The sequence below is a fragment of the Lagopus leucura genome, unplaced genomic scaffold (assembly GCF_019238085.1).
Source record: "Lagopus leucura isolate 7727_CA_CO unplaced genomic scaffold, USGS_WTPT01 Super-Scaffold_100004, whole genome shotgun sequence".
NCBI lineage: Eukaryota > Metazoa > Chordata > Aves > Galliformes > Phasianidae > Lagopus > Lagopus leucura.
Window position 1 is genome coordinate 65,139,019 of NW_024962264.1, and position 26,762 is coordinate 65,165,780.

Consider the following 26,762-nt stretch of genomic DNA (forward strand, 5'->3'; position numbering starts at 1 on the left):
TGTCACTACAGCCACTAGATTTCCAGCAACGCCAGAACAAGATGACATCCATCCCCATTTTTGAATGGCTTTGTCACCAGAAAAGATTGGGTTTGTTTTGTGAACAAATATTGCTTTGAAGGAATCCCTCTTTCCCCCAGTTTCATCCCCAGAAAGAAGAGGAAACGTGCCTGAATGTGAGCTCCAGCTTCCTGGGGAGAGGCAGAAACCAGAGGCTGGAATGACAGTCACCCACTAAGCCACTTCAGTGCTGCAGAACAGACACCATCCTACATTGCAGAGATGGCTCTTCTGGGACAACCATTGCCTGAGTCACCTCCTGATAAAGCTGCTCCCAGATTCACGTTTTCCATAGTTACTTCATATCCTATAACAGAGGTTTTACTATTTAAATACTGTCCTGTTTTCTTTTTTTTTTCTTCCCTTGGAGATGGGAGGGACCCTTTCCTTTCTTCCTTTCTCAACAAAGGTTTTCAAAAAACCTCAATGCTATGAATAATTAATCGCCAGATTAGAGGGTGATAGTGAGAAAAGACTTTTTTTGTGTGTGTGTTACCATATTGAAAGAGATCTTGGAGAATAGGGAATCCTGTGGGCACATCTATGCTGCTACACCAAAGGGCCAGGCACTCAGCTGAATCACCAAAGCAGCACCTTAACTCCCCAAGACAAGCTGCTACAGAGGACTAGTCCTGATTAGTGTGGATGAAAGCCAGTATAGGATGCTCAGCTTTATGGCTAGGGTTTGGTCTTGATCATTTTCTGTCTAACATGAGTGTGTATTCATGCTTATGGATGAATATTTCTACGTGTGTGTGTGCTTCAACCCAGTGATAGGCACAATACTGTATTTGTAGGAAAAACACTATCCAGATGTCAAGCATTGCCAGAGATCTCACTGGGTGGGAAGAGGGGTGCTTTTGCTTATTTCAGGAATCCCAGGAGCATCTCCAAGATAAGCAAGAATACTTTATTTAAGTTTAAACCCTTAATGCGTTCCTGCTGAGAGCCATGGCTCAGCAGTGGAAGTCTGTGCATCCCTGTGGTTTGGGTAGCAAGGATCTCCAGGGAGTTGTCTGTCTAACTAAGGAATAGGATCCCAGTTCCTCTTTGGGGATGGTCTGAGCCCAGCTGTAATTCATACTGATGGTATCACCTTGGTTTGGGACTGACATACAAAATAAAAACTAAAGTCAGAGCACCGAGGTTAAAACAGGCTGTTTTTCACACATCAAAGTTGGAAGTGAAAAAATACAAATTGGCTCCAGTTCTGGATTTTTTATCCCACATTTATCAGGGATGGTGATGAGGACAAACCACAGGAGGACAGTGACTGTGGCTGTGTTTCCAACAACCCACAAATTATTACACCTGGATAACTGTGGCTTCTTTAATCCTCCGCTCAAAGTAAATCAGTAAATGGTAGTCTACACCTCTGGAAGCTCACAGGCTCTCCTGGGTATCTCAGGAGCATTTTCTGGGTTAAAATGTTCTGCTCATTCGGCTCCTGGCATTAGCAATCTCCCTGCAAATGACTGGATGAAGATTCAGAAATGTTTCCCTTTCCCTGTTACCAGGCACAAAAGGCTGGGGTCCATTCCTGCTGACAGAAACACTGTCTGCAGCCTGCTATCCAGTTGGTATGGGATTTTTGTGCATTAAGGAGACTGAAGCTTTTTTTTTTAACATCAATCTCATCAACTGTCTCTTCTGGATACCAAGTATCTGAATATCTTCTCAATACCATCTGTTTGACCAGAGAGGTGGTGGATGCCCCATCCCTGGAGACACTCAAGGTCAGGCTGAACGAGGCTCTGAGCACCTGATGGAGCTGCAGGTATCCCTGCTCATTGCAGGGGGGTTGGACCAGATGGCCTTTAGGGTCCCTTCCAACTCAAACCATTCCATCAAGGTCTCATTCAACTGAAACCATTCTCAGATTCCCAGAAGAGCCTTTATAAACCATATTTTTAGCACATCTTTCTGTTTTGAATCACTTCAGACACTTTCTACTTTTCCAGACCGATCTTTTAAAAATATCTGTTATCATTCAAATGGTGGAGGATGCTGGTGCAGGTCAATTATTCAACACACTCTTGCTTTAACAGCAGAGCTGTAGAATTGCATGTATTGCCCTTACAGACGTGCAGTGCCCACAAATGAGGTGCTGGCTGCTTTTAAAATGGCAAACCTGCTATCGGAGGAACCTGGGGAATACGATCAATACATAAATCAACACCCTGGGGAAAAGAAACGGAATTGCAGGGTTTCTGCTCTGAGAGAACCAATTTTGTGAGTCACACAGCTCACGAGTGAATGTTAGAGGAGTTCTTGGGCTTTAACTTTTTGCAGTGCAGAAGTTGCCAAACTCAACTGATTGCTCGGCCTATGAAAAAAGAAATGAAATAATTTCATCTGCAAGGTTCCCCTCCTAATGCGTGTTTAATTAAAAATTTAATTGACTTGAGCTAAGTATTTTTGGACCCTGGTAAAGTAAATGAACATCTAAAGGTCCCTTGAGGCCATTATAACAAGCACTATCCAGAAAAAAAAGGCTTTACCATGACACAGAGCAAAACCAAGATGTATGAAACAGCCAAGATGGTGGTGGATGGGTCTGAACTGGGCAGTGGGCACCCCTCACTAGGGCAGGGTTTTGTTCTGTTACTGGAAACTGTTCTGGTTTCTGCTCTCCAAGAGATTTTCTTGTCTGTGTTTCTATTATATATAATACATGTATTTAATGGAGTAGCATTTTGCAAGTAGTCATCTCACTGGAAAAGAGCTTGAGCTGTTCTAATTAGTGCAGCCTTTGAGGACATCTTGTGTTTTCACTGAGAAGGGAACAGCACACAGTGCTCTCTGTTAATGGTCTTGTAACAGGAGCTTTAGGAAAGAAAGGGGAAAAACCCCATAAGACCAGCGATTAGAAATGCCATCTTGATATCTCTGGGCTGAAATAATCCAGGGAAATTGCCAGGTAGGCTAACACCTGAAGATCCTTTGAGAGGACCCATTCCCCAGGATGCAGCTTTGGGAACTGCAGCTTTCTGTACCTGTGGACTTGGTTTCCAGCAGGGTCTCAGCCAACCATCTCTGCTGGGGTTGCACGCAAACCTTGGAGACCACTTAGCAAAGAGAACACAGGGACATCCACAGAGCCACATGCAGCTATTTCTATATTCAAACGTTACTTATCAAAATGAATTAAAACTGATTCAGCAAATCTGCTAATATAAAGAGTCTGGTTTCAAATTCTTTGAATCCATCTCCATTCACCCAGTATAAATTATATTTGTCTAGCAGAAGTTATCAGCAGAATTTAGGGCTAAAATCCAAGCAGCTAAAGCACAGATTGGACTGAGAACTTTGGGTAAGCACCTAGCTATACATCTCTAGACTGATGCTGCTGGGAATTCATAAATAAGCCAGGTCTGTGGTTAATACCTATAACAACGATAAGCAGCGTGTTAAGGATGCAGAGATGGGAGCAGCTGACACTGGGGTAACAGTCTAACACAAAAGATATCTGCAGGAGGAATCATAGAATAACAAGGTTGAAAAGACCACCAAGTCCAACCCCAACCCATCCCACCGTTCCCACTAACCCATGTCCCTCTGTGCCACATCTCCATGGCTCTTGAACACCTCCCAGGACTCCACCACCTCCCTGGGCATCCTGTGCCAATGCATTACCAACCTTTCTGAGAACAGATCCTTCCTAACATTGAACCAGAAGCAATCAGGCTTATGGTGCTGCCTCACAGGACTGCTCGGGTTCCTCTTGATCTGGACTGTGCTGTAGAAAGGCAAATTTCACAGGACCAGGAAGAAACAAGGCAAGAAGCAGCTTGTCTAATGGGTACCTAGGGAACTCAGTTTTTAATGAGGAAAGCCCTAGGGACTGGTATTTTAGTATGGTTATGCAGATTATCTATACAGATAATCACTGAGTAAAATACAGAACGTTCATAAAGGCTCAGAGCTGGACTCTCTTCACTTCCAGAAGCTGCTCTGGTCATGATGGAGAAGTGTCTTTCCAAAGATGCTTCTACCTGCATGATGAGATCCACTCTCAGAGCTGGATGCCTTCTTTTTCAGCCTGAGAATTATGCATTTGTGAGACGTTCAGCTTTTGCTCTCTGTGTTTTATCTGGTGAGAAGCTTTCTGCTGTGTGCAGACAATGGGATTTGAGAGCAGTGCCACCGCAGCTCTGACAGACTCTAAATCATACGGGCTTCATTCCAGCACTCCGCTCTCCCAAGGATGGGAGTAAAATTCATGAAAGAAAGCAGAGGAGGAAGAATATTGTTCCATTTATTATAGAAATAATAGCTTAGTAATGGTGAAGTCTGACTTCCCCTGAAAGCAGTCTTTTGATTGGAAAGCAGAATGTAGCCACCCTCTGTTGTTATGTACAGAGACTTTTTTTAGTACCTGCACACATACATTCATAAATAGATATATAATACATCTTCCCCTTCTTAGTGTTACTCCTTCCTAGACACTCGTGTGACAGAAGCTCAAACAGCAAAAGCACGTGGGATGGAAGTGGGAGCAAAGTGCATATTGTCTCACTGAGATGAGAAAGGTGTTCAGCAGAATTGAATGTTTCCAAATTTCATTAAGATCAGGTTGCCAGAGCCAGAGCTGGAGCCAGTCATGAAAAACAGTACAGTAAAAAGAAGGTAATTTTATGTTTTACTATTCCAGGTCAGGCAGTGAAAAGCAAGAAGATCATTACTGTGAAAGGAGGTCTTCTGGGATCCTTAGGACTCAGCCTGACCAGCAGTACATTTTTGGGCTTTGTTCATGAGCTCTTGACTAGATAAAGCGATTCGTGCTACAGTTTTTCATTCATTTCTCCATTTACTTTACATTTGCTCCTGGAAAGATGAGATTTTGACATGATGGATTTTTGTTCTGTTCCTAAAAAGCGATGTATTCCATCACACAGTAGTTCATCTTAGTAGACGAGGTGCCCGGTCCATTTTAAGCCTCTTTCATGGTATAACAGATGGATTTTCCCTCTCTGCTGCTCTTTCTGAGCCCAGCAGCCATGCGTTGGGCACGGCTGGGCAGCACAGCAGAGGTGCCAGCATGCACTTCAGTATCTGACCAGCATGAGTCATGGTGCTGGCTGGCTCCCCCAGCAGCTCCATCTCTTGAATTCCTGTACCGACCTTGCATCCCTGCCCTTCTCCTGTCATCCAGATTTTATGACCTAGTAAGGTTCACACACCGTGTAATAAACCCTGGAAGTCTAATGCCTGATTTCCACCACATGCTCCTTCCATCTCCCCAAAGCTTGCTTACTTGTGAAGCAAAACACCGCAGCCAGTTTGATTTCCCATCCAAGTGAAGCCGCGTGTTTCTCATTCTGTGAGTTTAAATTCATCCTCATTTCACCTAACACTTCTGTGAGTATTCAGATCAGGTGTGTGTTCCCAGCACATCTGTGGGCAATTATCCCACACAGATCCTGCATTGCTCTGTTCAGTTTTCACCCGTGGAGCTGCAAGACATGGCGTGGCATTAGTTAAGCTAAAGACAAGCGATGCTGATTTTGAGATCCTCAAACATATCCTGAAGTGTGGAATGCTACCAGACAACTTCTAATTCTTCATCTGTGAATCACATCGGTAAAAAGACCCTGCTCTATCCTGGATTTGGAAATGCCTTGGAAAAAAATAGGATCCATTTGCTGTTGCTTCATTCTTCACTATAGTGTAGTCTCTGTTACATTTGTGCTTGATGTCTAACCCATTTGATGTGGGTGGGCAGCGATAAGATTTGAAAGGAGATACTCAATTGCAGCCAAAAACAAACCACAGTTACGTTTATTGATTGTTATAAATGTAATTCAGCTGTTTGCAAAGGAGAATGTGGTGTATCATCATAGCATGGGAAGGTCTGAGATTTAATGTTCTGGCCCCAAAAAAGCATCTTGTTCAATTCTTTCGCTTTCTGCAACGTTCCTGTCTATCTGAGTTCTTTTTAGCTCATGATTTCCTACCCTGAATCCTCCCCAAAGGTGAGGCACCTCCACTTGTGCCAAGAGATGAAGTCTTTGTTAAGGAGCTGCAACCACACCAGAATCATAGTGTGTGTGAATGAGGCCGGGTGCTGGGTTCTGCTGATCACAATTAAGCAGCAAGAGGATGCATTTTCAGTTAGGACTGTAGAACAGGAACAGCGATGTTCTTTGGAGCAGACTGGTGGACCAAGAGCTGTCAGCAAATCTGTGCCATTCAGGAAAAATTCTGCTTTGGAAATACTCTGCCCACCTTGCTATGGAGGGATGCACGAAGTCTTTCAGGGCTTTCCGAGCTATCTATGATTTTTTTAGGCATAGCTTGCCCTTAGGAGACCCATTGGATCTTTTGGCTCCATCTGTTCAGCCCAGTGTGGCTTCCTATGCTGAACAGCTGCATGGCCTGATGAAGGTAGGAAAACCTCAGAGAAGAGCTCAGCTTGTGTCTGTGATACATGAGGAACTTGTGGTCCTTTCCAACATGCTTCCCATGTCCAAGCAACAAGTTTGTCCAAGCTATGGCAGCAGAGGCTTGGTAAGAGCAGGTCTGGGTTTGGTCTCTGGGATGTGCAATGGTGAATGGAAGAAAACAAAACAAGGGAATGGTTGCATTCATGTCACTGTTGCTCCTAGGTGTTGCCAATATGGATGTTTCCTTTTCCACTTGGACAATGCTCTGTTTCCTCAAGTTTAATGGGTTGCAGAAGCCATTGCTACGGGAGTTGCCATTGAAGGCATTGGTTTGTCTTTCAGTGGTTTCCCTTCTGCAATATCTGTAGCACAATACCAGGTGTCCACTGGATACCTTCCTCCCATCTCCTCCCAATTACTCAGCCTAATCCTTGTCAGCCTGCCATCAAGCCGAGCAGCCTTGTGAGGCATTAATGTGTTTCGTGGCTGTAGTTAGCTTGCCAGCATCGATGACATTTGGAAAGACAGTGATGAGTCACACAAGACAAATGATTGCTGCCTTCTGCTTTTTTATGTATGAATATAATTAGATCTTTTCAGCACAAGAGAAAGCAGCCCTTGTCCAGCTTGTCAGGACAATAATAGAAAGGGAAAAGAAAATCTTCTTTGGCAACTTACTTTAGCCTGAGAAGTGGTTTTCATGGTAAGTGTCAGACATGATTTTTTTTTTTTCCTCAGAGATTTATAATACAATTTCATTGCTGTTGCCAGAAATACAGCAGAGCCATGAAACACAACTGTTGGATGTAAGCAAAAATTCTGCAGCTATTTAAATAGGCACTGGACTGTGGCACTCTGTGGGATAAATTGCCTTTTTCCACTGTTTTTCTGTGCTCTCCTCTCACTCAGAACACCACGTATCACTCTGGCACTGCTGCTCTTTCCTTCCAAGGTAAGCATTTGCAACACCCCTCCCTCATATTAGACACTAAATGTTATCACACAGAACCCAGAGCTTCTTGTTTCAGACCTCGATGCTGATTCATTGAGCAGTTTTTGGCAAGTGATGGAGGCTGACAGAAACGTCCTGATGACTCAGCTTGAGAGTTGTGGTACCTCTTGGGCTTGAATTTCTCAAAGGGCTTTGAGAGCCCAAAGTGCCCACTGAGTTACACAGTGCAAACCCAGCCTTGGTATCCCAGTCTGGGGCACTTAGGGGGAATGTTGTCCTTACTCACTGAGTCTTGGTTGATGGCTCATTAACACACAGGGGAAATACAAAGGCTCCTTCTGGACAACAGGCTTTTGTTTGCAAAACACCGTGATCCATGGGAGAAAGTGCAGCGGTGTAAGCAGGGAAAGCAGGGTGCCCACATTACAAACCTGACCATCTGATAACCAGGACGTGCCCTTTCACAGGCAGAAACATTCTGCTGAGAAGCACTACCAAATTTCTGTTGCATTATCAGTCAGTGTGCAAGGACTGTGATCTGACAGCGTTACATCTTTTCTCAGGGGATAAATTGCCCAAGGTCCCCTCAAGGTGTCAGATGAAGATTCAGATGGTGCTGCTCGCTGCCATAGAGAGGAATGATAGTCCCACAGTCTGTGCTCCAGAGATTCCCATGAAATCACACTCATCTTTGTCCTGCTCTCTGTTTGGGTGCTCTTTGTTTGCATTCCCAACACCAGTAAAGACTGGGGTGTGTCAGCACTGCAATGGGAGGCTTTTATTCTGTTTTCAAGTTTGGTCTTGAAAGTTTTGAAGGAAATCCTTTCTGCTCTCCAAGTGGAATCCATTCGGTGACCCCAAATTTGAAGAGAGTGCATAAACACGAGGGGGAACGGCTGTTTATGAGGGTGGATAGTGATAGAACAGGGGGGAATGGTTTTAAACTGAGACAGGGAGGTTTAGGTCAGATATTAGGAGAATGTTTTCACACAGAGGGTGGTGATGCACTGGAACAGGTTGCCCAAGGAGGCTGTGGATGCCCCATCCCTGCAGGCATCCAAGGCCAGGCTGGATGTGGCTCTGGGCAGCCTGGTCTGCTGGTTGGTGACCTTCACATAGCAGGGGGTTGGAACTGGATGAGCATTGTGCTCCTTTTCAACCCAGGCCATTCTGTGATTCTATGAAAATTGCCCCATAGGATGAAAAATGTTGGGCATTCATAAAAACACCCCAGTACTTACAAACACTTGCTGCTATTTTCTTCTATTCTGTCTGTAACTCCACATCTGTATAAATCTTCTCTCTGCCTTCAAATAATGATTGCTGCGACAATAAATGCCTGATGAACTCTGTTCTAGGCTCCAGCAATTCCCATGGATTTCACAGGGTATATTCTGGGAGGATCCTGATTTTTCAGCAGTGATAGAGGGCTAAATGTCATTCCATGCTCTTTACTTCAAGTATGTAACTTAGACAACTGGGACAGGCAAAATGAGGACCATGTATCCCCTCCACAGCCTTTGGAGAAGGGAGCAGAGCAGCAGTGCTGAGCACTGAGATGACTGCAGAGCTTCACACCTGGCTGAATCAAGATAGAGAGGAAGGCAAATGCTCACTTCTTCCTTCTAGTCTTCATGCAGTTGCCCTGCATAAACAATGCTGAACAAGGGGCCTTCACATGTTTCCTCCTGAAAAGACAAAGAGAAAATAAAACACATCTGACATTCCTCAGGGCCTATTTATCCAGTCCCATGTTATTTACAATGTAGATAGAATCTATAATCATAGAATCACAGAATCACGGACTGGCCCTGGTCGGAAGGGACCTCAAGGATCACGAATCTCCAACCCCCTGCCACATGCAAGGCCAACAACCTCCTCCTTTAATACTGGACCAGGCTGCCCAGGGCCCCATCCAACCTGGCCTTGAACACCTCCAGGGACGGGGCATCCACAGCCTCTCTGGGCAGCTGTTCCAGCACCTCACCACTCTCATAGTGAAGAACTTCCCGCTGACATCCAACCTAAATCTTCCCTCTCTCAACTTCAAACCATTTCCCCTTGTCCTGCTGTTGTCTACCCTTTCAGTCGGCTCCCCTCCTATTTGTAGGCTCCCTTTAGGTACTGAAAGGCTGCAATGAGGTCACCCCACAGCCTTCTTTTCTCCAGGCTGAACAAGCCCAGCTCCCTCAGCCTGTCTTCATCTGTCTTCTCCAGCCCTCTGATCATCTTCATGGCCCTCTTCTGGACATCTGTTCATTCTGTTCCTCCCCAACAGCTCCCTAAAGAGGAGGGAGGGAGGGAGGTAGGTAGGTAGATAGATAGGCAGATAGATAGATAGATAGATAGATAATTGTGATATCAATTTTTATTTTTTTCCCTTTCCTTTTCCTGTTTAATTTCATTGCTGGAGTTGAAAAGCACCACTTAAAGCAGACTTCATTACCTTCAGAGGGTGATCCGCTATTTCTGAAGCAACAAATCCGACGTAAAACACTCCAGACTCCCTCATCCAAAAAAAAAAAAAAAAAAAAAAAAAAAAGCCAAACCAAACCAAACCAAAACCAAACCATTCGTTTTGCAGACGAGGAACCCGAGGGGTGGAGGCTCTGGGAGGCGGGGCGGGGCGGGGCGGCCGAGGTCTCCCGAGGGATTGGGGCCGGGGCACCGCCTGCTGCCGGTAAGTGCAGCCCGGCTGGGGGCAACGGGAGACCCTCCGGCACTGAGCCGGGAGTGCTGGCTGTGCCTCCCCGAGCTCTCGCCGCTGGGGGTTTTCTACGCGGGTTGGGGCTTTGCGTGCTCGGGGGTGGGGGCTTTGTACCCGCAGGGATGCGCGGCTCGCCCGTGGGGATTCCGCACCCCCCAGGATATGGGGTTTTGAATCCCGGGGGATGGCGTTTTGAACTCCCGCATCACGGGGTTTTGCATCCCGGGGGCTGCGGGTTTGCATCTCGGGTGCAGGCAGCCGCAGGTTTGGGGACCTGCAACCCCCACGGTTGGGGTTTTGCACCCCCACCACACGGGGTTTTGCATCCCGGGGGCTGCGGGTTTGCATCTTGGGTGCTGGTATCCCCGGGGTTGGGGGGTCTGAACCCAACATCTTGAAGATCTGTAGCCCCAGCGGTTGCGGTTTTGAAGCCCTGGGGTTGTGAGCTCGCATCCCTGCAGGTTGAGGTTCACACCTTGGCTTTTGGGGTTTTGCACCCCCGACACCTGTGGGCTCTCTGACCCTCACACTGCAGGTTTAAGTTTGCCCTGAGTTTTACTGCTTCCTGCCAGCTCTTCCGAGAAGAGCAGCAGACTCACTTCTGCAGGGTTTGATGCACGGCGGTGGAGCAGACGATGCTTGCATGCAGCCCAACTCCAAGCACCGAGTGGGAATGGACTGTGGTGTCCTGCATGATGCATCCCACTGCTGCTCTATGATGCTGCTGTGATGCTTCACCCAGCTGTGGCCGTGGTCAGGTTTGAAGGTAAGGATCGTGCTTGCTGCTGGTGTGTTTCCAGACCTGCTCTAGAGTTATTCTGCGCTGATTTGGGGGTGGGAAGAAATCATCTTTTGTACTAAAAATGCTACTCTGCAGATGGAAAAGGAGAGAGTAGTGCTGGGCAGTGCTTGCTGGTGCAGCCGTCTTTTAGGCATGCTTTACATACCTGAAAAGCTTTGTGGGTCCCTTCCAACTCAGGATATTCTGTGGTTCACTGCTTTACAGGTGGGAGCACAGTGGGGAGGCATAGCTGCATGTTGTCCTGTGCTTTTCCTTGGTTAGCAGGGTTTAGCTAAGTACATCTCTTGGAAGGATGGCCCATCCTGTTTTGTCCCAGAAGTTTTAAGATTGCTGCTTTTCTGTGTTAACAAGGCTCCAGGTGACTCAGAAGAAGCATTTCTTAGCAAGCAAGAAAGAAGTTGCTGGCTAATCTGTGTAACACAGTGTGCAGACGCACTTCCAGGACTCTGTGGGGATGCTTGAAATGCAGCCAGGAGCAGCAGGACCCTGTTGTCTGCACCCTGACCCAGCTCTGAAGTTTCAAGCATCCAACAACCTTCTTTTTGCTGAGAATTTCTTGCTGGAGAAATGGCATAGAAGGCCAGATGAGGAGTGCCTGGTTTCCAGCTGCTCAGTGTGTCTTTGTGTCATAACCAAACAATAATACGTGTGTTTCTTCGATGCTTTGTGAATGTGGACATGTTTGTCACCTCTGTTTGAGCACTGTTGTGTCCTTCTATATGTATCCTGCATTATAAGCAGCTTGCTGTTAGAATTCTCACTAGGAAAGACCTTCGAAGCCAGCCTGTACCAGTAACTAAAGTGGTACTTGAGCATCATAGAGAGACTGCAAAGACAGACTTCTTCTCCTCGAAGTTTGAATGCAGCACGTGCTCACGGATCATCACCAGAGCAGCTGTGTGTAAGTGATGATCTGCTTTGTACAAATGCTTACCAAAGAATCACGTGGGCACGTGTGATGGGCAGATGTGTCACATCTAAACACCTCAGGCAGCAAACACAGCGCTCCCATCTATAATTATTCAGGTGCAAAGGAAAAACAGGAGAAAAACTTGAAATTGAGTGAGATCTGAGTTTTCTGTGTCTTGGGAGCCCATCTTAACGCTGTGAGGCCTGACCCAAAAAATTGCAGAGAAGCTTTTATGAGGCTCAGTGACAGAGCATTAAATGGAAGGAGAAATTTAGCTGTGAAGTGGCAGACTTCAGTGATGATGCAAGGGAAGGAACCTGATTGCTTCCTACCTTTGTGTGTGCAGCAGTGGGCTCTGAGCTGAGCACTGCCATTCAGGAAGGAGATCTTTAGATCACGAACAGGTCATCTTAGTGCTAAGTGCCAATCAAAAGCAGCAAACAGCATTAGGAATTGCAGTGAGAAGGGATCAGAGACAAAACAGGGAACATCATTATGTCATTATATAAATCCACAGTACTTTCACTTCTTGGAAATTGTTTGCAGGTTCGGTTTATCACAGTGTTAGAGGAGCTGCAGGGGTGTCCAGGAGCCTGAAATTGCTTCCGTATGAGGAATAAGCAAGTTGTTGAGGGCTCTTCATGCTGACCAAGCGGTTATGAGGGTGCTGGGGAGTGTGACAGACATTAAAGGGCCCATCACTGGCATATTGGGTCATGGGGACATTTATCCTGACCCACTGAGGAGCTGGGAGCATCCCTGCTGTGCTCAGAAGGGAACACAAGTCTGCTGCACCCAAGGCCCTAAATTAGTTGCTTGCCATAAGGATTACTGGCAGCTCTGGTTGCGATTCAGAGCATGGGATGGAGCTGCCTACTGTTCTCTACCTGTGGGAGAAAAATCATACCTTCAGAGCCTCGAAAACAAACAGGACAATCCAGGCTATGTATAAACTATGGATTATGAAAGCACCCAGCCTGGGTTAGCAGTCTCACCTGGTCTGTGGATAGCATGAGGTGATCCCAAGGATGTATTTTGAGGCTATGGCTTCTTGCTGAGTGGGACTTAGCAGAGCTGCTTTAATTTGGCTTACAGTTGTTTGCTTGAGTTCCCTCTCTTCTCAGCACTCTTCGTTTGTCCTTCACAGGAGAGGTTTTAATTTCCAGGGAGAACTTCAGCCAGCACAGCACATTGTACCAGACGCTTCTGAGCTGATGACCATGGGATGGTGATGGCAGAGGCACAGCAGGGTGTGTGGATTTTCCTTGAAGCCAGCAGAACATAAATGTTTTCTGTACTTCCTTTCACCGTGCTTTGAAGTGTTTATATTTCCCCCTTTTTCTCTCTTTCAGCTCTTAACGGTGGGAAGATGCTGATGGACAAAAATGAGTCGTGGCTCTCTAATTTCTCTTCTACGTCATCCTTTGTGAAAGGAGCTGGCAGATGGGCAGGGATCGGCCTCCAGGAGGTGGCCATCGGGCTCGTACTGACCCTCATTGACTTGGTCACACTCCTGGGAAATACAGTAGTCTTTATTTGCCCGGTGGTGGAAAAGAGGCTGCGGACTGTCACCTACATGTTTATCATGTCTTTGGCCATGGCAGACTTCCTTGTGGCTTGCCTTGTCATGCCGTTCAGGTAAGAAGAGCTCGCCCAAGATCTGAATGCTGGGTCAGTGATTACAGATGTTTCTGTGCCTCAGTTTCCTGACCCAAACCTGTTGGTGAGGTTTCTTTTGTCATGAATGGAGAGTTTTTTCTCTTGCTGGCTATGGAAGGGCTCCAGGGTGATGGAGGCAGTCTGAATGTTGCTGAATGTTTTGGCAGCATTTGGAGGATGAGAGGTGGGGACAACTCCTGGTGTGTCATCATTAACTGCAATGACTGCGTGGGGGCCACTAACGTTTCAAAGGTAGAGCAAATCACGGAGGATATTCTCCCCTCATCTCTCCCAGTCTGTTGAAATCAGCACAGTGAAATTATGTGCAGTTGGTTTTATACCGCTCTAACCTTCTGTTTTATCTTCTGGTAGTGGGAGGGAGAAGTAAAAATAACCCTTACATCTTTACTTGTGTAAGAAAACTTAAGGATTTCAGATCAGTGGACTTGCTAGGCTATCGCAATGGTGTTGTTCTTCATATTCATGGCAAAACACTGAATTTTCATTGTTCCTTCTGGCTCAGCCAATGCTGAGTGGGGTTTGTTGGGAAGGTTGGTGACCTTTCAAGACAGATCATTTGCTTACATCAACAGACAAGAAACGCTGCAGTGTTCAGTGGGAAATCAAATGTGATTCACTGAGTCTGGGGAATTGTTTTACACATATTACCATTGCAAATTGATAACTGTCACTGTTATCAAAACAGAGGCCATCTCCTCCTCACTCTGTACAAAAGTAAGGATTTTACTTGAGTAGAAGTAGGGTAATTTATGCTCACCCCATATTGAATGAAGGAAGTGGTGGAGTCCCATCCCTGGAGGTATTAAAGATGTGTGGATGTGGCTTTAGGGACATGGTTTGGTGCTGGGACTTGGTAATCTCAAAGATCTTTCCCAACCTGTAAGATCCTATGGTTCTATGAAACCAAGGCAACTTGTGGGCTCTGCTGTCTCATGCTGCAGAGTGGCCATAAGTCTGTGTACGGCAGATGGCTGCACTGCATTCAGTGCTCTTGGAGCTGGATAAAGCAGCTGCAGTCTCTTACCCCAGGGACTTGGTTACAGCTTAGCTGTAGGATGACCTAACCTGCTCGTACCCCATTGAAGTCACTGGGAATGAGGCAGAGACCTCGCCAGGAGATTCATTTTGCTGATGGTTCTCAGCTGCACATCCACATAGCTTTTCCAAATTGCAGTTTGCTCCTCAGCGGGCATGGCAGCACATGTCAAAGGGAAGGAAAAGAGCTGGAGCCCTTCAACAGCACTGTGCTCTGCTAATGCACTCAGAGCAGTTATCGTGCTTTGAAAGAACCTTTCCCAGTAGTTTTAATGAACTGCTGCTAATTAAATGCAGAGCAGGCGTTGATTCCTGGCTCCTGACATCATGTTGGCTGTTTCTGCCAACCTAAGAGCCCACCTAAGGGCACTGCAGTGCTGTTGCTCTGCTTCCACTGTATTTGACCGTAAAGCTGTGAAGTTAGAGGATAATTAAAGCTCTGCAGGAACAGATTGTTACTCAGCTCTCCACATCAAATCCACACAATGGTTGTTTCAGCAGCACTCCAGGAGCTACAGAGAAGGGAAGCAAACTGCATCTAGCTGAATGCTATAGGAACACGCATCAGCTTTTCTACAGCTGCCATATGTTCCTTCCATCGCTGCTCACTTCTTACAGGCCCCTCTGACTTTGCTGGGAATGATTTTGGCATAATGCCTGCTTTTTGCTGGTGTGTTCCCTTGGTTGAGGCGTTTCTGGGCTATATAAGGTACAAGCTGCATAGGCTTCCTCCTAGCCTCCACTCTTTTAACCCAAGAGTTGAAAAGTGGGCACCTTCCACACCTTAGGAACCGAGGAAGATTGATAAAGGTCAGTGCTTCAAAGGGCACTGGAAAAAGCGGTGATGAACAAAGCTGTGCAGACGTAAATGCGAGGAACTCTGGGAACAGAGCACTTCTTACAGCACAAGCAGGGAGGATGGGCTTGATCTTCTTCAGCCTCGTTCTATGCATGGGTTGATGCCTTGGATTGCTCTTGGAGGGCTAATCTCTGGTGTGTAACTGACCTTAACTTTGCTGTGCACTCCTCTTGAGCACCTCCGTGTGAAAAACATTATTTCAGTGCAATCCTGAAATACGTTAAATCAGCCTTTCCAGCTTTGTTTTCTACCCATTTCTCTTGCAGCATCATTTACGAGGTGACGGGGATGTGGTTATTCGGGAAGCTGTTCTGCAAGGTCTGGATCTCCTTTGATGTCATGTTCTGCACCGCTTCCATTGTCACTCTGTGCTTTATCAGCTTGGACAGATACTGCTCTGTGGTGACCCCATCTCACTATTCCAGAAGGATGTCCCGTGGCAGGTGAGTGCAGTTGCTCCTCATTCCAGCTCTCTCCAAATTTTCACTTGGCCACAGCCTGTAGCAAGCAGGGCCCAAATAAGCTGTTGGCATTTTCTGCCCCAAATCAGAACTGTGTGAGAAAAGAAACTTCGCTCCATTTGAGGTTTTGCAGAATGTTCCTCCTGTCAAGGTTTCATGTGAAACACTGAAGTGAGGACTGCAGGGTGGAGAAGGTTGTCTGAGGGTAATGGCTGGAAGCTAATACTGAAACCAAGCAGAAAAATCTGCCTGCTGTTACTTTAAATATTAATAAAAATCCTTTGTAAAACCTTTCTTTTTGTTTTGTTTTTTTCTCCCACCTGGCTCAGAGCACCTCTTACACTGACCCCAATTCTTCAAGCCACAGATCCTAGTGCTCAGTTATTAGAGCTGTTCACGTATAGACTTATTGTACTCCAGCTTGTTCTGTGCTCGGTGGCTTCTCAAAGTCCTGTGGGACTACTGAACAGTGATATCCCACAAATGTTACCATGGGGATTGAATTGTACTGGATGTTCTCAGCTCAAAGTAACTCAGACCCTCTCTCCTCTCCCCATCCTTTGGCAGATGCGTTGTGATGACCTGCACAGTCTGGGTATACTCCTCCCTTATTTCCTTCCTTCCCGTCATGAAGGGCTGGAATGAGATCCCCGGGGTGGATTTCGATGCAGGCACGGAATGTATCTTCGTCACCAACTGGATTTTTGCCATCGTAGCATCTGCTCTTGCGTTTTTCGTCCCCTTCATGGTCATGTGCAGTATGTACTTCTTCATCTATCGAGCTTCCCGGCTCAAGGCCACTCGTATCGTGTCTCAGACCCTGGACATCCACTACCACCCTAACAGCAAGCGGCAGAACCACCTGCAGCTGGAGAACAAGGCCACACGGACCATCAGCATCATCATTTCTGTCTTTGTGCTGTGTTGGCTGCCGTACTTTGTCCTGAACGTGTGGCTTGCTGCCAGGGGCAGCAACTCCGCAAACACAGTCCTGGTTGAAACCTTCAAGATCATCACTTGGTTGGGGTACTGCAATTCCACTATCAACCCCATGCTCTATGCTTTCCTCAACAGGGACTTCCAGCGGGCACTGAGGAAGCTGCTCATCTGCAGGCACAGGTCTCAGGTGGACATTGGAGAAGACATGGTTTCCATAGCCACCTTCACCAAGACTGCTCCAGACTTGGACTACAGCATTACAGTGCCAGTGCCCAGTGATGCCCAGCAGGGCAAGCCCAAGCAATAGAGTCCAGAACCAGTTACTGGAGGAGGTGGTACAGAACATTCAAGACCGTGTCCTAATGGAAGAATAAGTGTCTTGAAAACAGGGGAAGAAGGGACTGGAATGTGACAGCTGGGGGCATATGGTTAAAATGCAATTATACCACAGTTCTATGAACAAGAACCAGTTTGCTACAGCAAATGGAGCAAATTCCTTCCTGGGTAATTATTTTTTAAAATGAGTGCTTCCTAAGACAAATTCAATCTTCATGCTAGAGAAATATTTCGGTATAACATCAACTTGACTTCCTCTGTATACATCGTGGTCACTTCCTACAGCTTACGTTGAAACAATCTCTCTGATCCAGCAATTATAGCTCTTGCACTTTACATTATAAACTTAACCAGTTGTGGTAGTGCACCTGTGTCATTCTGCAAAGGGGAGGTGATGGGAAGGATGTGGCCAAAGAGCAAAGTTGGTGTTCAATAAAGGCAGCACGGGGCTCAGCTGCACGCTCTCTGCACTCTGAGCTGCAGCTTACAGGTGCCCAACACCAGCAAAGTTACTTGCCTGTAATGCACTGTGAAGTCTGTGCAGCTCTGCCACGAGCTGAGCTTTGCAGCACTGATGGAGCACACACTTGTAAAAATGCTGAGATACCTCAAGCCTTGCTTCCTGCTCTGTCTGTATCTCATTTCCTTGCAGCATTGGGCAAGTACAGGACAAGAAAGTAAACCAGTTACAGATACAGACTAGCTGCCAGTTCCAGCTGCATGAGACTGCCACCTGCAGCACACAGCTGCAGGTTTTGAACAGAAGCCACTACTACTGTTTTAAATAAAAAAGTTTATTAAATCATTTAGACTTTAAATAAGTCACAATAATTAATGCGCTCAGCGATTATAGCGAGTGCATTCTGTACACCACCAACCCAAATGGATTGATTCTGTATTTTATAAATAAAAATTAACATATTTACAATGAGAAATAAAAGCACGGCATTAGGCAGTTAAATTAGCAGATTACACAAATGCCTACCAGTTGATTTTTCTTTTTAAAGTACAAATCTACAAGATTACATACGACACGTATGACTTCATTAGGTTTAAATTGTCAGAATCACAACATTTTTGTACATAATTTTTTATTATGGCTCTTCCAACCGTTGTCTATAAGCCCTCTTTTAATAGCAAAAAGCTCCTTTCCCTTCCCTACAGGTTTATCTGTATAAAATGCATTCCCTAAGATCTACTACAGTGTAGAAATATGAAAAACTTTCCTGTAAAGATTGGCTATGAAGAGTGACAGTATGTATAGCTGTGGTAATTTTTTTGCTTTAAAAATAGTGCAGATTCCCAGTTTACCTACCAGAGACAAAAAATGGAGTCATCATTTTGTGGTTTTTCTTCTGTTTTTCTTCTCCCAAATCATCTTCATTTCACCGAAGAGCAAGTGATTCAGATCTACACTCACTAGGCTTAGAGACTGTAATTTGCTCTATAAAAATACAGTATTTTAATTCTATTTACATGTTACAGGTCTCTCGCTTACCCAGCAAGCAGACATATACAAGCTTCAGGAACAAAAAACAAAAGGGTATAAAAAAAAATCTTCCAGAAATCCCAACCCCCCAGAAAGAGATAAAGGAGCACAACATTGGTAAGCACAGTCGCTGAACCCACCAGTTCAGATAAAAAAATGGAATGTGGAAAGTGTGGCTTTTGTTGGCTGTCAAAGTAAACAAAACTCCATCCAACATCTTAAACATTGGCTATGGCAAAAGAAAGCATAAGTAAACATTTCCAAGATAGACATTCTGCATCATAGGATCCTTCTGATGAACAATCCCTTGAAAACCCGCTGAGTGGAAGAAGTGATCCTGAGGATAATTATTTGCTTGGTTGTCTTGAATGCTTGTTTCCTGATAGACTCATTGTCCGTGACCTCTGCCTCAGCACTGGTTTGGCTGGGAGTTCCAGGTCCTCAAATACAGGATTTTCTATGATTGCAGCCGCCTCTGGTCTTTCAGTGGGACTCGGAGAGAGCATGTCCTTCACCATGATGTACTGAAAGAAAGCACGAGACGTGCTGCTCAAACCAATTCATACCTTCATTCCTATTTAATGCTCTGATTTCGTGTCAGTATAAACAACCGCCTCCTTAGTAATCTGGGCATTACTGCTTTGGCACAGAAGTCAGGAGTGATTTAAATGTTGGAAAATACAGCACTGTAATTTATTCCTTAAATTGTTTTTACTATCAAGGACAACAATCAATTTGGCAAACCAAAACTGGCCCAAGATTCAATGGAGTTATAAAACATTTGTAAGATTTGAAATCATAAGAATTTTAAAATATTTTAAGTGTCATTCATGAGTAATTTTGAGCTTCACATTTAATCACCATGTTTAAAGCAATGCAGTATTTTTTGATGGTGATGGCTTTCCTTTAAGTATGAGAACAGTCTGAAGGTTTATCTCAGTTACTTAGCACAACATCTTTATTAGTGAAAAACAACGTCCTGTTCCAACTGAGCACAGCATATCCCATTGGCCCTGTCACTTGGCAGCTGTAAAACCAGCAGGGAAGCTCCTATTTAGCTACTGGTCTGAAGCTACCATGAAAACCCAAAAGCATCTCAGCTTTTTACTGGAGGGCTTCTGTACATCACCTCCTCCTTATCTGAAAGTGTATAGCTCTAAGGATGACCAATTCAGTATATGGTTTTCTACTTGAGAGATGCAATTCCTGGAGCTAGATCCCATGCAGCCACAATTCTACACCATGCTACCACACTGTCTCCACTTCTACCTGTCTACAACTCTGCATGTTCTCTCTGTGAATATGGATTTGCTGCAAGAACTCATGGCAAGAAGTATGCAACATAAATGACATCAAGTGCCAAAGGGAAGCTGAGTAACACTGTGTAGTTACTGGAGATAAACCCTGTGACAGAAGTATCAATGTCCACAATATTATAACTTTGAAACACAGTAAAGTACATCACGGATAGAGAAATGTGTCTTAATAGCAAAGTTGATGGGGTTGGTACTTTGTTTTTGTTTGTTTGTTTTCTTTTTTACTTGCAAAGCAATTGGAAAGCAAAGAAAAAAGCTACAGTTATTAGCAGGAGACATACTTACCTCTTGTGCATATTTCTGAGTGAACAACGTTGGAAAGTTCAGATTTCTAACATCGCTCAGGGTCTGCAGAAACATTAAGAAAAAGAAGAAGCTTTTCCAAAACACCATTTAACACTATTATTCTTATTTTTTAACCTATGCAAACAAATCAGCCTAATGAAGAAAAGCTGTATTTTTCAGTTTTGTTTTAGAGGTTAAGATCACAACGTACTTTAATGGCTAAGTTGCTTGTTCCCTAGGCACGCAGCTCAGTCACTGCTCCTTCTATAAAGAGCACATTGGCTCCACCTAGTGACAGTTCCCCCCAAAACTACGATACTGCAAAACTTGGAGCACAAAATACAAGAATTCTGAAGTTAAAACAAACCCATTATTACTCCACTGAAAGTACAAACTAACCAGCTAATAGTGATGGGCAACAGTCAAACCCCAGTTCATGAGAACTGGAGCTTATTACAGAAAACTGCTGCAAACAGTGCTTTCCTCTACCAAGTCAGGCTGCATTTAGTGATCTGTTTTCAAACATCTAATTTGGAAATGAAGGGTACTGTCACAGGGTAACTACTAACAGCCTGTGACAGTGGCAGGTCTCATATTCTCCTTATGGGTATTCTTCAGTCTGTGGTCACAGACTCCTAGAATTTACTGGGCTCATAGATCAGACAGGGCATTCTTTGCTTCAGCACATAGCAGTAAAGACTGGCCACTGAAAACATCAGTGTAACAAGCTGGAAGCAAATATTACAGAAGCCAAGCTCCAGAATAGACAATAAATGGCTGGAAGTTCTTTTTGATTTTATTAAAAAGAGTTTAAATAAATCAGGGAAAGTTAGGGCAATCTTCTTACCCTCCTTCTAAGAATCAAAATTCCTGGGGTACTGAGTTAGATTTAGGATTCACTCTGATTACCTGCTTTGCCTCTGTACTCAGAACAGAAACAGGAAGGGCAAAGCTTGTAATCAGTCCTGCAGGAGACCTAAAAACCAAGGAGAGTTATTAGGTGTAAGTGTCAGTAAAACTAACTTCATTTAGGGAATCTCAAATTGGTTTTAGGGCAAGCGGTTCAGATTCAGCACTGTTATTCCTCCTCCAGACCATGCTCTTATTCATTAAAAAAAAACAACAAAAACCAGGAAGCAAGACCAGAATAAGCAAAGTATCTGGCCAGCCTGCACTCACAGCATGATTTTAACTTCTCTGCTAAGCAATCCATCTTCACACGAGCATTTCAAAGCACTAAACATACTGATTTGATAAATACAGGTTGCGACAACTCTCATTCCTGTGTAGGTCATTGGTCACCATGTGCAAGAGAAAAAACCTTCTGGCTGTAGCCCTTGCTCTTCTCTATGAACTTTTTCCTGATTTCATGCATCTTAACAGCAAGGAACATACATCAAAACTTCAAATTCACATTGGATTCAATGAAAATCACCTATTACAGGGAACATGGTGCTTCACACTGAGCGGGAATTACTGCTAAGATTTTATTATTAGAAAATGAACAACAATTTTTCACTTTTTTCATTAAAGAAATGCACTGGAAATGCAAAAAGAAGAAATAGTGAAAATGCACAGCATGGCTCCAGTTCCTGAATGAAGAATGAGTTGGTAGGCTTGTAGTTGCAACACTTATTTTTTGCTTAAGGTCTCAGATATCTCAGTTCAGTATTTCCTCTTACTTGGCACCACAACAGAGAATGTTTGCAAAGAAACTGCAGCCTCAATTCAACTGCACATATAAAGAAGGCTGCAATTCATTTCCAGTGATTCAGGGAATCTGGACAAGGCTGATAAAGATTCCATGTTCCTAATTCCAAGGCTTTTTTAAAGCTGAGAAGAACCTCTTGCAAGTGTCTTACGAAGCAATTCTTTTGAAGAAGTGATCAAGCAGAGGCTAACCCTTGCTGCTGCACCATACCTACCTTGACTCTCTCCATCTGTGTGCTGAAAGGGTAAAGCAGCTCGAAGAGGATCAGTCCCAAAGAGAATATATCCACTTTGTGAGAATAGGTGTTCCCACAGATCTGAAAATTCAGAATTCAGGTGAGGTCAGCCAGTTTGGTCACAGAATTATGTACAGTGTAATCAAATAACTTCCCACGCACGGGAGTGATCAGCTCTGTGCAGAGCAGAAAAGCACAGAACAGGTGCTAACTGTAACAGCCTTTTGACACATCAAACTTGAGCAAGTGTGAGTAAACAACTCCTATCATCAGCTCCCCTTTGCAGACCTAGCCACGTTTCAACTGAAACCTCCTGAAGAATACCACGTTCTTTATTGACTTGAATATTACACAGCCTAATACATTAAGAGCAAGATAAATCAGTGCACCAAAGAACAGGTCACCAACCCTTTTTTGTGTTCGTTTTTGCTATTTTATGTTTAAAATATTCATTTTGGAATTCAGTTTAGCTCAAAACTCTACTTCAATGAGAAATAACATAAACCTGATTGTAACAGTTTACTAGAAAGACTACTTGATCCTTGAGCTCCCAGGAATTCAAGTGTCTTCAAGGTGGTGCTGGAAATAGTTTGAGAGAACACAAACCTGTTCTGGGCTCATGTAGAGTTTGGTCCCTACTTGTCCTGTGTGTCTGGCATAAGCTGGCATTGGGGTGAGTACCAATTCCTCCTCCTCATCTTGGTCCATAGCAGTTACCAGTCCAAAATCCCCAACCTTTACTACATCATCCATTGTGAAAAATATATTGGAAGGCTGGGAAAACAAACAGGTGGAAAGAAAAAAGCACGTTATAAACAAGTCTGTGTTCTGGCAGATTGTGGGGAATGGCACAGGTAAGCTATCTTAACTCTCCAAACATATGGCACATTCACATCACGTGTTACAGATCTGACTGAAGTTTTCTTGTTGTTTTTTTAATTCCAATCTCTGAGTATTACACTTATTCACAGTATTATTAACCAGTGTGTGGCACAACACCTTATCTTATCAATAAAAGTAGACCTTGTTCCTAGATTTCCAGTCTGCAGTCAGCTTTGCATAGTTTAACTGTGGGAGTAACTGTTTCTGTAACAGTGCTTAAGAACTCCACAGTTCCCAAGAATTCCTATTCCGAAGTCCATCCAATTTCCTCAGTTAAAAGCAAACCCACTCTGTGCCAGAAAAGACAGAAGAAAAGGCTACTAGTTTTCATAAGCATGTAGAAACACAACTATTTGCTTATTGCTGAGCTATTGAGGTATCTAACTTGTTAGTTTCACATTACTCATAGCCTGCCTGTAAAACTGCCACCTGAGCCAGGTCTTATCACCCACTGTACTTTTCAGGACTGAATGTCCTTTGGAGTCACAGCTCATTTAGTGCACAAAAGCTACTACCCTGTTAAGCCTGTTTTGGGAAAGCCTTCTCAAGTTGTTCAACCAAGTAAATAAAATACAACCTCACGTTCAAATAGTTGCTAACACTGACCTTAAGATGTTCCAACAAAACTCCATGCAAATGACAAGAGTGAATTAGCTTCAAGACCACCTATCTAAGCTTTATTAACAGCAAACTAAGAGTCTGCAGAGGGTTACAACAGACAGTACTGTTAAGAAATGTGTTAATTAATAACATCTAGCAACATATTGACATAATGATTAAATTGCTTCTCTGGTCATTTCCTTCAGCACTCAAGATTTTTCAGATAATGGCTCAAAGTAATAGCTTAATGCTGGATGGGTTCATGAGCTTTTTCTAACTTTGGTTATCTTTTTGTGTTACTGAACTTGAATCCCCTTTAACAGCCATGTCCAAGATGGTATTCTCATGTTCTGCTTCTACTGCTACCAGATGATTACTGAGGAGCTACAAGAATGGTTGTAAGCATTTCAGTGCTTTCTACACTGAGGTAGGTAACAATGCCTCCTCGAGTAACAGGTACTGCATCTCCATTTGACAAAAGCAAAGGAGTCAATCCCTCACAGCTTAGAAGATTAAGACTAACTTCAGCTGGGCCCTTTAACTAAATTCTGGTACTGTGTAACAAATACTAACACTCCCAGAGCTACAACTTCCATCAAGACTAGGCACAAACGAAGCAAAATGAAAGGAAGACACAAAAGTCTTGCTTGACTTCAGTCATCTTCAACATCAAAGGTAAAAACAACCACAGCCTTTCCCATGCTGTACAGCGCTCACTTCCAGAATTAACAGCCTGGATGTTATAAGACATTAAAAGATCATGAATCCCCCAGAAATTTGCTTTTGGAGAGTCAGCACTGAGTCAACATTCAACTCCAGAACAGTTCACATTTCAATCCTAGAGCAGTAACACAGAACTTACATTCTCTCAAACCAGGATTAACACTGCTGCTGTCCAGCAGTATTTCTATGGAAAACAGAAGATGTACACCAGAATTATCTGCTTCAACTTGAAAGGACAGAACAGGTTTCAAAATAGCTTTCTTTGCCATACAGCTCAGCAATGAAGAAACCTGTATAAAGTTCCTGAACTACAAATGCCATAAAAAAATGCCATAAACTAAAAAAGCCATACAAATGTATGGGGTACAAAAAGTCTTGCTGTAAAAAAACCAAACCTGCAGTAATGAATAATTAATTTTTACTTCCTGGAGCACTACAACTCCAAATTGTTATACAGATGTGAATTCAGCTTTTTTAACATCCATCCTGAGGTCAGTGATAGGTAGTCAACTATCTTAGTGAGACTCTCCTACTGGGGCTGCTCAGCCTACAGTAGAGGAGGCTCAGAAGGATCTCAGTGTCCACAAATCCCTGTAGGAAAGTGCAAGAGGAGAGACAGGCTTTGTTCAGTGTTGTCCAGGCATAACCCAAAGCCCAGGAGCTCTCCCAGCACATCAGGCAGCACTGCTGTGCTAGGCTGGAGCACTGGCACAGGGACCAGAGAGTGGGAGTTTACTCAAAATCTGGGTTTTTCTTCAAAATTTGCCTGGATGTGGGCCTAGGCATCCTGCTCTGAGTGTTCCTGCTAGGGCTGGGCTGGGCCAGAAGGACTCAGAGGTCCCTGCCAGCCTCATCCGTTCTGTTGTTTCCTTCCAATACTGCACTACTCACATTAAAAACAAAACAAAACAAAACAACAACAACAAAAACCACCACACCACCTACCTGTAGCAGCACATGATCTGCCAGCTTAAAGCAGAACTTGACACAGATGAACACTCCGGCACTGCTGTTAGGAGCAGTCAAATGTGTAACTGCTAACACCCAAGCTAGCAATGCCATTTGAGTCAGTCCACATGTTTCAGGAATTTTACAGCAGTAGAGCAGAAACAGTTCAAGTTACAACTCCAAAGAAAATCTCATAATCTCATGGTAGTAAATGAGAAAAATGTTTGTGTATAGGACACTGCCAGCATGGGAAGTCATAGAATCACAAGGTTGGAAACGACCTACAAGATCATCTAGTCCAACCGTTTCCTAATCACCATTGCCACCACTAGCTCTAAAATAAATATAAATAAAGGAATTTAAACCACAATTTGGAAACTTCAGACATTTGATCATGACCATGCCAACAGATAAAAACATTTCCAATAGTATCCTAGGAATACAAACCTTAAGATCCCTGTGCATTAATCCTTTACTATGCAGAAAATCAACTGCTTCAGCTATCTGCAGAAATATCTGCAGACACTCTGTCCTTTCCCTCTCCTCTATTATGCATCGTCTGCTCATCCAGTCTTTAAGGTTCTCTTTCCTGCAGAGCTGCATTTGGATGTAAAGATACACCTTTGGAGAGGTGGGCTTGACTTTTTCTGTAGTATTTTTAGAAAGGTCCAGGCTTAAACTTGTTGGCCTTGGTGGAGAAACAGATAGGGGACTTCCTGAAGATTTCTTGTTACCAGGTTCCTTTGTACTTGTTGGCTTGTCCTCAGAAAGACTTTCATCACACGAAGCATCAATTTTATCTTCCTTACTAGAAGCATTTCCACAACCAGAATCCTCGAACACAATAGAGGAGGAGGTCCCTTCCCTCAGCTGTACCACAGGAACAGCTGGAAGACAGACTTCCAGGGAGTGATCCAACTCGGAGTGACCCAGCTCATTACTGTTGATAGTACTGTCTTCTACATCACAGCCCGTAAGAACGCTGTCCTGAAGGTTTAACAGTGGATCTGCTGACTGGTGCAAGTCCCTGTTGTCTGAAGCAAAAAATTCCAGAGGAGAGAACTCACTTTCAGATGAATCAGATTGACCACGTGGTATTCCCACAGAGAAAGACCTTCCCTTCTCCGATGAAGTAGCAATAACTTCAATGTTGTCCTTTGTAGAAAATGGCTCTGTTCTGATCTTGAATGATGGGACGTCCATTGGACTGGGAGAACTGAGTGGCCAATCGGTGCTAGGAAAACAAAATGAAGAGGTCAGTACTACAGAACTTCATCCCACTAGAATGCATTTTCAGAAGACTTTTTCTGAAAACAAAGTTCTGGCAAAACAGGAAATAGCTATCCCTGTGTGGGAGCCACTAACAAGCAGGATTTGTCACCTATTTTTCTCAGCAAGTACAATATCTTCTAATTGAGACAAGAATGTTTGGATAGCATCTCCCAA

At 44.2% G+C, this 26,762-nt stretch overlaps 2 protein-coding genes across 4 annotated transcripts in view; one reads left to right on the forward strand and one right to left on the reverse strand.

The window, feature by feature from the left end:
- The first annotated feature begins 10,040 nt into the window (after positions 1–10,040).
- On the forward strand, positions 10,041–18,375 carry LOC122180064 (octopamine receptor-like). 3 transcript variants are annotated; one of them, XM_042871488.1, is made up of 7 exons: positions 10,041–10,078; positions 10,713–10,871; positions 11,259–11,808; positions 12,965–13,067; positions 13,170–13,455; positions 15,658–15,834; positions 16,420–18,375. In XM_042871488.1, exons 4-7 carry the CDS (start codon positions 13,043–13,045, stop codon positions 17,096–17,098), a joined length of 1,167 nt encoding a protein of 388 aa, XP_042727422.1. In that variant the 5' UTR covers positions 10,041–10,078; positions 10,713–10,871; positions 11,259–11,808; positions 12,965–13,042; the 3' UTR covers positions 17,099–18,375. The 3 variants fall into 3 exon arrangements, with proteins under 3 accessions (XP_042727422.1, XP_042727421.1, XP_042727420.1); XM_042871487.1 differs by having other exon boundaries at positions 10,044–10,078; positions 10,678–10,871; XM_042871486.1 differs by lacking the exon at positions 10,041–10,078 and having other exon boundaries at positions 10,555–10,871.
- The window catches only part of EIF2AK3 (eukaryotic translation initiation factor 2 alpha kinase 3), a 41,335-nt gene continuing 32,478 nt past the window's right edge, over positions 17,906–26,762 (reverse strand). Inside the window, exons 13-17 of the mRNA XM_042871485.1 lie at positions 25,764–26,550; positions 22,770–22,937; positions 22,143–22,244; positions 20,218–20,280; positions 17,906–19,140 (exon numbers count right to left, since the gene is read on the reverse strand). Coding sequence (XP_042727419.1) covers positions 18,964–19,140; positions 20,218–20,280; positions 22,143–22,244; positions 22,770–22,937; positions 25,764–26,550 — 1,297 coding nt within the window. The 3' untranslated portion in view covers positions 17,906–18,963. The remainder of the gene's footprint in view (positions 19,141–20,217; positions 20,281–22,142; positions 22,245–22,769; positions 22,938–25,763; positions 26,551–26,762) is intronic.